Source organism: Eriocheir sinensis, chromosome 54, assembly GCF_024679095.1.
Source record: "Eriocheir sinensis breed Jianghai 21 chromosome 54, ASM2467909v1, whole genome shotgun sequence".
Classification (NCBI taxonomy): Eukaryota; Metazoa; Arthropoda; class Malacostraca; order Decapoda; family Varunidae; genus Eriocheir; species Eriocheir sinensis.
Genome location: NC_066562.1, coordinates 5,705,101 through 5,715,100, shown reverse-complemented (window position 1 = coordinate 5,715,100; position 10,000 = coordinate 5,705,101). Strand labels below are relative to the sequence as shown.

At 41.3% G+C, this 10,000-nt stretch overlaps 1 protein-coding gene across 3 annotated transcripts in view; it reads left to right on the top strand.

Annotated features, from left to right (window-relative positions):
- LOC126983621 (venom phosphodiesterase-like) overlaps positions 1–10,000 on the top strand; it is a 40,861-nt gene that overhangs the window by 20,652 nt on the left and 10,209 nt on the right. For all 3 annotated transcript variants that reach the window (XM_050836471.1, XM_050836468.1, XM_050836470.1), the window contains exons 3-6: positions 5,691–5,843; positions 6,499–6,642; positions 7,724–7,834; positions 9,848–9,955. In XM_050836471.1, the coding sequence (XP_050692428.1) occupies positions 5,790–5,843; positions 6,499–6,642; positions 7,724–7,834; positions 9,848–9,955 (417 nt within the window). In that variant the 5' untranslated portion in view covers positions 5,691–5,789. The remainder of the gene's footprint in view (positions 1–5,690; positions 5,844–6,498; positions 6,643–7,723; positions 7,835–9,847; positions 9,956–10,000) is intronic.

The window sequence follows — 10,000 nt, the reverse complement described above, 5'->3', positions numbered from 1 at the left end:
TCACACCCGAAATTGACCTCTCTTCTGGCCACTCTACTTTCCTCTTTTATAGAAGCAGCGATTAGCTTGATTTTTTTTCTACACTTTCTTTTTGTTGCCCTTGAGTTGCTTCCTTTACTTTATATAAACAAGTGTTAATAGCACAAAAACTGTGCTAGATCGGCGTCCATGACCCTCCAACACCCCCCAACAATTTATATTATGCAACTACTAACGGTTTCAGGGGCCGTGTTCCCCTGTTTTTCGCAAATAAAACTTTAACAAAGCGTCGGACAAGGATGTTATTTTGGCAGTGGATGTTTGAGACCCCGACCTAATGGGCAAAAATATGATCTGGTGTCACATGTGGATAATGAAGCACTTATAAGAGTAAATTTAGGGTAAACTTGGTTTTACTCGAAGGAAATTACTTAGCCTTTACATGGAAAATGTGACTATTGGTAGTACATGCTGCATGTATGTAAGCGAGCAGTAGTTTCTGGTCTCATCCCTTGTTGGTTCACCAACCTCCCCCATACCCAACCTTTCCTTCCTCACACAATCATCCCCACCCAACTACCCAACAACACCCTTGTCGTTGGCGGGGCTAGCCTCGCTCACAGTGCCTTTAACTTTTAGCCAAGTTTACCCTAAATTTACTCTTATAAGTGCTTCATTATCCACATGTGACACCAAATCATATTTTTGCCCATTAGGTCGGGGTCTCAAACATCCACTGCCAAAATAACATCCTTGTCCGACGCTTTGTTAAAGTTTTATTTGCGAAAAACAGGGGAACACGGCCCCTGAAACCGTTAGTAGGGGTCTAAAATGAAAAATCCTGAAAAGTAAAGATGGCGCCACTGTAAACACTTGCCTGCGCCACAACGGGCTGGGGCCGACCATCAGGCCCTACAATAAAGGCCTACCGGCGCCACAGGCCAAGACGTAAAAAAAAAAAAAAAAAGCTACTTTGTTTATGATGCCATGTAGTTGGGTTCATCAGGGCCAACACATGTTATTATACAATGTCATGTTTACAATGCATGGGTTAGTCAGGAAAACAACTTGAAGAGAACAACAACAAGAAGATGAACAATCTGTTGATCGGTGACTGCGACGCCGATTAAAAAAAACAACAGCGACAATCAAAGTAAAGGTAGAGTTTTGGGCATACTCTAAAGCTGCGTGTGACCTCGGTGCCCATCCCCGTTAAAATGCCCCTTGAGCCTGCATGTGGTGGTGGGAGGGAACTCATCACCCCTGGACACAAGCCAGGTGTGACATCCGGGTTACCACAGTTTACCTTCCCCAGGTTTCCCCAGGTACCCATTTATGCCCCAGCCCAAAAGGGTGGATGGACTGCTGAGAAGTAAATAAAAGAGAAATAGAAGAGAAAAACAGAAAAAATTAAATGAAAGGAAAGGAAAAGGAAGGAAAGATAAGAGAAGTTGACACCCTAGGCTGGGATTTGAACCTAGACCCGCAGATTCGTAGGTAGGCGGGCCAACTATTACAACGCCATTCATAAAAGTAATAGGCATAAATTATAGTATTAGGTAAACATGTAAGCAGATCAACATAGCGAGAAAAGAAATCTAGTTTGGATAATGACACCTTCATACCTTCACTCATATCATTATTTTTTTTTTTTTTGCTTTACTGATTTTTTTTTAATTTTTTTTTTTTTAACATCAGATTCAGCAGCCAAGAATCTTTTAGTGCCCTTACCGGTTATGATAATCCTCGCTCTGATTACTGTGGCTTTTTTTTTTCTCTTTTTTTTCTTTCTTTTTTTCGTTTTTATTTTTATTTTTATTTTCTTGGTGTCTAAAACGCGTAAGAGGTCAGGTGTAGGACGAACTAGAGAGAGAGAGAGAGAGAGAGAGAGAGAGAGAGAGAGAGAGAGAGAGAGAGAGAGAGAGAGAGAGAGAGTGTATCCGGCTTCTTCAAGAGGTTAATGAAGTGGCATGTATTCTGAACACCTTTGAACAGTTTATTAAGGTAGTATAGAGAGCAGTTTACAGGTATCCCAGTTAGCACACCTGCACAGAAAGGGACCTTGTATATAAAAAAAGAATGCGAAGAGAATAGGTTGGGTAGGTTAGGCTGGGTTGTGCTAGGTTGAGTTGGGTTGGGATGGGCTAGGTTGGGTTAGGTTGGGTTGGGCTAGGTTGGGTTTTGTTAGGCTTGTCGTGGTTGGATTTGCTTTTGGTTGGGTTTGGCTTGCTTTGGTTAGGTTTGGTAGGTTTAAAGTTTAGGTCCACGACAGAAAATAAACGAAAATGAAACTACTTTAGTATATAGGCTAACTTTGACATTTGTTGTTTTCAGTAAATCTGTGGTTTATCAAATAAAAAAAAAAAAGGAAGTTTAGTGAACAGCTTGACATATTACACCAACAAAACATCAACAACAACAACAACAAAATCATACAAATCTATCTTCGTTTGACATATTACAATAACAACAACATCACCACCAACAACCACAGCAACAATAACAACAAAAATCATGCAAATCTATCTTCCTTTGACATATCACAATAACAACATCACCACCACCACCAACAACAGCAACAATAACAACAAAAATCATGCAAATCTATCTTCCTTTGGCATTACAATAACAACAACATCACCACCACCACCACCAACAACAGCAACAATAACAACAAAAATCATGCAAATCTATCTTCCTTTGACATATCACAAGAACAACAACACGACCAACAAGAACGAGATCACGCCATTATCAAAATCTCGTTCTCGTTGCCAAGTGCCTGACCCCAAACACACCAACAAGCCTTGAGGTGTGTCCAAGGCGAGTGGCGGGGCAGGTATGCGGTGAAAACTCTATTATCACGGGCACGCACACAAGGGCAGGAGAGGTGAGGGGAGACAGGTGAGTGATGAAATGAGTCCACCAATACATGTCACACAAACACACTTCAGCTTCATAATTATCATCACCTTTTACTATTTTTTTTACTATTTTTTTATTGTCCGATCATACGTGAACGAACAATGGGGCTTTCCCCTTTGGTTGTCTTCTCCCCGTTGGTTGTCTTCTCCCCGTTGGTTGTCTTCTCCCCGTTGGTTGTCTTCTCCCCTCTAGTTGTCTTCTCCCCGTTGGTTGTCTTCTCCCCGTTGGTTGTCTTCTCCCCGTTGGTTGTCTTCTCCCCGTTGGTTGTCTTCTCCCCGTTGGTTGTCTTCTCCCCGTTGGTTGTCTTCTCCCCGTTGGTTGTCTTCTCCCCATTGGTTGTCTTCTCCCCGTTGGTTGTCTTCTCCCCTCTGGTTGTCTTCTCCCCGTTGGTTGTCTTCTCCCCATTGGTTGTCTTCTCCCCATTGGTTGTCTTCTCCCCTTTGGTTGTCTTCTCTCTAATTTTGCTCTCTCTCATTTCAGGTATACATGAAAAGATATATGGCTCCGTAAATGCAAATCAAAAGTGCTTTATCAATATAGTGCATGTAAATTCCTTGGGTAATAATCGAAATACTATTAAATATTGCTGAATGTGAGACTAAGTTTGGTAATTTTGTAAGGAATCCACCAGCCTCACAGTCATTTTTTTTATAGTAAAGGAAACAGCTCAAGGGCAAACAAAAGGAAACAATAATGAGAAAAAGCCCGGTACTCACTGCTCCTTTAAAAAAAAGTTCAGAGGAGTGGCCGAAAGAGAGGTCAATTTCGGGAGGAGATCGAGGTGTCCTGATAGCCTCCTCTTTTATACTCTCCTTATTTTATGCCATTTATATTGACCTGCAGTAAATTATTAGAACACTTTATTTGCACTTACAGAGGCAGATGTCTTTTATGTTCATGTGAAGAGAGGGTAAGGAAGGTGTTTGGAAAGGGGAGGAGCTAGATAGCCTAATTAACATGAACATCTGAAATTGACCTCTCTTTTGGCTACTCTGTTATGGGAGAGGCGAGTAGCGGTCTTTTCTTTTTTGCACTCTTTTTGTTGCCCTTGAGCCGTCTCCTTTGATGTAAAAAAAAAAAAAAAAACGAGATCGCCTAATTAACAAGAACTCCCGAAATTGACCTCTCTTTTGGCTACTCTTTAATTTTGTCTGTTATGGGAGCGGCGAATAGCTTGCTTTTTTTTTTCACTCTTTTTGTTGCCCTTGAGCCGTCTCCTTTGATGTAAACAAACAAACAAACAAACGTGTAATCAAGTTGTGTTTTGAAGGTACTGGTGACCTCATTGAAGATGGTGGTGGTGGTGGTGTTGGTGGAAGTTTTAATTATTTTTATTTATTTATTTATTTGTTTTGTGTATTGTTTGTTGTGGTTCTCTCCCTCCTTCTCTCTTCTTATTTTTCTTTTTCTTTATATTCGTTTCATTGTCATTATTTTAGGTGGTGGTGGTGGTGGTGGTGGAAGTTTTAATTATTTTTATTTATTTATTTATTTGTTTTGTGTATTGTTTGTTGTGGTTCTCTCCCTCCTTCTCTCTTCTTATTTTTCTTTTTCTTTATATTCGTTTCATTGTCATTATTTTAGGTGGTGGTGATGGTGGTGGTGGTGGTGGTGGTGGAAGTTTTAATTATTTTTATTTATTTATTTATTTGTTTTGTGTATTGTTTATTGTGGTTCTCTCCCTCCTTCTCTCTTCTTATTTTTCTTTTTCTTTATATTCGTTTCATTGTCATTATTTTAGGTGGTGGTGATGGTGGTGGTGGTGGTGGTGGAAGTTTTAATTATTTTATTTATTTATTTATTTGTTTTGTGTATTGTTTATTGTGGTTCTCTCCCTCCTTCTCTCTTCTTATTTTTCTTTTTCTTTATATTCGTTTCATTGTCATTATTTTAGGTGGTGGTGATGGTGGTGGTGGTGGTGGTGGTGGAAGTTTTAATTATTTTTATTTATTTATTTATTTGTTTTGTGTATTGTTTATTGTGGTTCTCTCCCTCCTTCTCTCTTCTTATTTTTCTTTTTCTTTATATTCGTTTCATTGTCATTATTTTAGGTGGTGGTGATGGTGGTGGTGGAAGTTTTAATTATTTTTATTTATTTATTTATTTGTTTTGTGTATTGTTTATTGTGGTTCTCTCCCTCCTTCTCTCTTCTTATTTTTCTTTTTCTTTATATTCGTTTCATTGTCATTATTTTAGGTGGTGGTGATGGTGGTGGTGGTGGTGGTGGTGGAAGTTTTAATTATTTTTATTTATTTATTTATTTGTTTTGTGTATTGTTTATTGTGGTTCTCTCCCTCCTTCTCTTTTCTTATTTTTCTTTTTCTTTATATTCGTTTCATTGTCATTATTTTAGGTGGTGGTGGTGGTGGTGGTGGAAGTTTTAATTATTTTTATTTATTTATTTATTTGTTTTGTGTATTGTTTGTTGTGGTTCTCTCCCTCCTTCTCTTTTCTTATTTTTCTTTTTCCTTATTTTCCTTTCATTGTCATTGTTTTAGGTGGTGGTGGTGGTGGTGGTGGTGTTGGTGGAAGTTTTAATTATTTTTATTTATTTATTTATTTGTTTTGTGTATTGTTTGTTGTGGTTCTCTCCCTCCTTCTCTTTTCTTATTTTTCTTTTTCCTTATTTTCCTTTCATTGTCATTATTTTAGGTGGTGGTGGTGGTGTTGGAAATTTTTTATTTATTTATTTATTTGTTTTGTGTATTGTTTATTGTGGTTCTCTTTCTCCTTTTCTTTTCTTATTTTTCTTTTTCCTTATTTTCCTTTCGTTGTCCTTGTTCCAGGTGTTAGTGTCCCTGGATGGGTTCCGTGTGGAGTATCTTCGCCGCGGCCTGACCCCAACGCTGAAGGCACTGCGCGGGAGAGGGGTCAGCGCGCCCTACATGAAGCCGTCTTTCCCCTCCATTACCTTCCCCAACCACTACACTATCGTCACGGTGAGTTGGTGGTGATGATGGTGATGGTGGTTTTATTTTCATTTATTATTTTTTGTTTTGTTTTGTGTATTGTTTGTTGTTGTGGTTCTTTTCCTCCTTCTCTTTTCCTTTTTTCTTTCTTCTTCCTTATTTTCGTTTTTCCTTTCTTCTTCATCGTTTTCTGTTTTCTTTTTCTTCTTCTACTTTACTTCTTGTTCTTGTTCTTCTTCCTCCTCCTCCTCCTCCTCCTCCTCCTCCTCCTCCTCTCCTTCATTGTAGCATAAAATTCGTTTCCATTTGTCTTACTTTTGCTTCAGTTATGGTGTATTCTCTCTCTCTCTCTCTCTCTCTCTCTCTCTCTCTCTCTCTCTCTCTCTCTCTCTCTCTCTCTCTCTCTCTTTTATTTATTTATTTATTAATTTTTTTTATTTACACAGACACTTGGTTACATCAGGGCCTAGTACCTATAACATTACTTTATATGGCGGCACTATAGTTTCTAGGCTAAAGGGAACATAGTTGCTCTCTCTCTCTCTCTCTCTCTCTCTCTCTCTCTCTCTCTCTCTCTCTCTCTCTCTCTCTCTCTCTCTCTCGCTATCTATCTATCTATCAATCTATATCTATTTCGTATCTACTTACCGATCAATCCATCTATCTATCTATCTATCTCCCACAGGGGCTTTATCCAGGCGCCCACGGTATCGTCGCCAACAAGTTCTACGACCCGAGCTTCGACAAGGAGTTTCGCGTCGGACGAGAGGAAAGCTTCAAGAAGAGATGGTGGGGAGGGGAGCCCATCTGGAGGACACTGGCGAGACAGGTGAGTGTGGGAAAGAGAGGGAAGGGAGTGAGAGAGGAGAGAAGGGAAGGGGGGAGGAAGAGAGAGGAGGGGAAGGGTATGGTTGGTTTGAAGACGAGAGGGGAAGGGGAGGGAATGAAAGAGAAGATGGAGAGGGAAAGGAAGAGAGAGAGAAGGAAAAGAAAGAAATGAAAGAAGGAAGGAGGAAGGGAAAGAAAGGAGTTAAAAGAAAAAAAATGAAAAGAAAAGAGAAGGAAAGAAGGAAGGAAAAATGTACATAAAGAAAAAGAATGAATAAAGATAAGAGAGAGAGAGAGAGAGAGAGAGAGAGAGAGAGAGAGAGAGAGGTTATGTAATTCGTATTTATGAATGGTTAATTTTTCGTGGGCTTTTCCTCTCTCTCTCTCTCTCTCTCTCTCTCTCTCTGCTACGCGTTATTCTTCACTACCGTACCTCCTCCTCCTCCTCCTCCTCCACCTGTCTTTACAAATCATCACCAGCTTCCCTCCCTCCCTCCCTCCTCCCTTCCTCTCCATACCTCTTCTTTCCTCCTTTCCTCCTCCTTCCCTCCTCCCTCCCTCCCTCCTCTCCTCCAAACCAGTCAGCCTCATATTCTCTCGTTCGTGTAACCTTGTAGTAACAGTAGTAGTAGTAGTAGTAGTAGTAGTAGTAGTGCTGGAAGTATCTATGGTTATACTACTACTACTACTACTACTAATACTACTACTAAGAAGAAGAAGAAAATATTGTTACATGTTACTATTTTAAGCACCACCTCCTCCTCCTCCTCCTCCTCCTCCTCCTCCTTTCCTCCTCCTTCTCCTCCTCCTCCTCCTCCTCCTCCTCTCAGAGTATCTTTTCCTCTATTACCACTAGCAACAGCAACTGACCACACCCATATCCCTCCTCCTCCTCCTTCTCTCCTCCTCCTCCACCCCTCTCCTCCTCCTTCCCACGAGAACCACGCTATCTACCACACCCATCTTTAGTCTCCTCCTCCTCCTCCTCCTCCTCCTTCAACCCTTTATCCCCTGTATGGTGTTAGTGTACTCCATCCTGCCCCGGTAAAGGTTCTAATTCCATCTCTTTTCTCTCTCTGAAGGGCAAGAAGGCTGCCTCGTTCTTCTGGCCCGGCTCGGAGGTGACGGATCGGAACCCAAGCTACTGGTACTTCTATAATGAGTCTATCCCCTTCACTCATCGCGTCCAGAAGGTAAGGATGGGGGATGAAGGGGGGGATGGTGGGTAAGGGAGGGGGGAGGGAAGGGTGTGTGTGTGTGTGTGTGTGTGTGTGTGTGTGTGTGTGTGTGAACTTCTTACATACGTCACTGATTTGTTTTACCGTTTCCCTTCTCGTATTCGTTTTCTTCCTCATCTTTTTTCTCTTATTTTTCATTCTTTCATCTTTTCTTTTTTCCTTCTTTTCGTTATTCTTTCTTTTTATTCTGCCTTCTTTCCTATGTGTACTTTCCGTCCTTCATTCCTTCTTTCCTTCCCTGTATTTTTGTCACGTCACTTCTCTTCCCTTCCTTTGCTTTCCCATACTTCCTCCCTCACCCCTCCCTTCCTTCCTTCCTTCCTTCGATCCTTCACCCCTTCCTTCCTTCCTTCCTTCGATCCTTCACCCCTTCCTTCCTTCCTTCCTTTGGTCCTTCACCCCTTCCTTCCTTCCTTCATCCCTTCCCTCCTTCTTCCTTCCTTCGTTCCTTCCTTCCATCCATCCATCCTTCCTTCCTTCCTTCCTTCCTTCCGTCCTTCCCACTCTCCATCTCTCCCTTCCTTCCTTCATCCCTTCCTTCCTTCCTTCCGTCCTTCCCACCCTCCCACCCACCCTCCATCCCTTCCTTCCTTCCATTCCTCCCTTTCACCCTAATATTCAGAAACACATGTCTTCAAAAAGGGAGCTCTGATATCCACCCTTTGAAGAGATGAAAGAGATAGTGTAGGGTTTAACATTTCTAATACTCTCAAAAACTGTACATAGTGTGAGATATTACAGTAGGAAATAAACTGAAAGAAATTGACTATCGATTGACAAGAAAATAAAGTAGGTGTTAATATTAGAAGAGAGAGAGAGAGAGAGAGAGAGAGAGAGAGAGAGAGAATTAATAGGCAAGTGGGAGGACATTGTAACAGGTTAGTATAAATATAGAATGGAAGGGGAGAGGAAGGAAGGAGAAGAGGAGGAAGGAGGATAACTGTGTGTGTGTGTGTGTGTGTGTGTGTGTGTGTGTGTGTAAAGGAAGTGATGGTGATGGTGGTGAAGTTGAATGAAGTTTCCTGCTCTCTCTCTCTCTCTCTCTCTCTCTCTCTCTCTCTCTCTCTCTCTCTTTGTGTGTGTGTGTGTGTGTGTGTGTGTGTTTCTGAACCCTCTTTACGCATAGACGCACATAAGAGGGAGACAGATACCGCTTTGGACACTCCCAAGGACACACACACACACACACACACACCAAGGTCGCGAGTGTAGCGTCGGTTAGAGAGAGAGAGAGAGAGAGAGAGAGAGAGAGAGAGAGAGAGAGGTACGTACGTTATTATGTAAGAGATAATGAGTGAATGAAGGAAAGGAAGGAAGGAGGAAGGAGAAGAAAATGATTAATGAAGAAAAGAAGGAAGGAGAGATACGAAGAAAGAGGGAAGAAGGAAGTAGAAGAAAATAATTAATGAAGAAAAGAAGGAAGGAAGGAAGGAAGGAGACATACAAAGAAAGAGGGTAAAAGGAAGGAAAAGAAAATAATTAAAGAAGAAATGAATGAATGAAGGGAGGAAGGAGAGATACGAAGGAAGAGGGAAGGAGGAAGGAGAAGAAAATAATTAATGAAGAAAAGAAGGAAGGAAGGAAGGAAGGAGACATACAAAGAAAGAGGGAAAAAGGAAGGAAAAGAAAATAATTAATGAAGAATTGAATGAATGAAGGGAGGAAGGAGAGATACGAAGGAAGACGGAAGGAGGAAGGAGAAGAAAATAATTAATGAAGAAAAGAAGGAAGGAAGGAAGGAAGGAAGGAAGGAAGCATGGTATATATATGAAAGATGATGATAAGTGATAATTGTAATATTTTAATAACGATAATGATAATAACTCTCTCTCTCTCTCTCTCTCTCTCTCTCTCTCTCTCTCTCTCTCTCTCTCTCTCTCTCTCTCTCTCTTTTACACTCCTACCTCTCCTCCTTTTCTCTTTAATTTTCCTTTCTTTCCTCCTCCTTCTCCTCCTCCCCCTCAACAGGTCCTTGCGTGGCTGGACCTTCCCCCCGAGACCAGACCGTCCTTCATCACGCTGTATCTTCACGAACCTGACCGAACGGGGCATGACTTTGGTCCGAACTCTCCCCAGGTGGGTGTACTGGGTGGGGATTGGGGAAGGGGGAGGGAGGAGGGA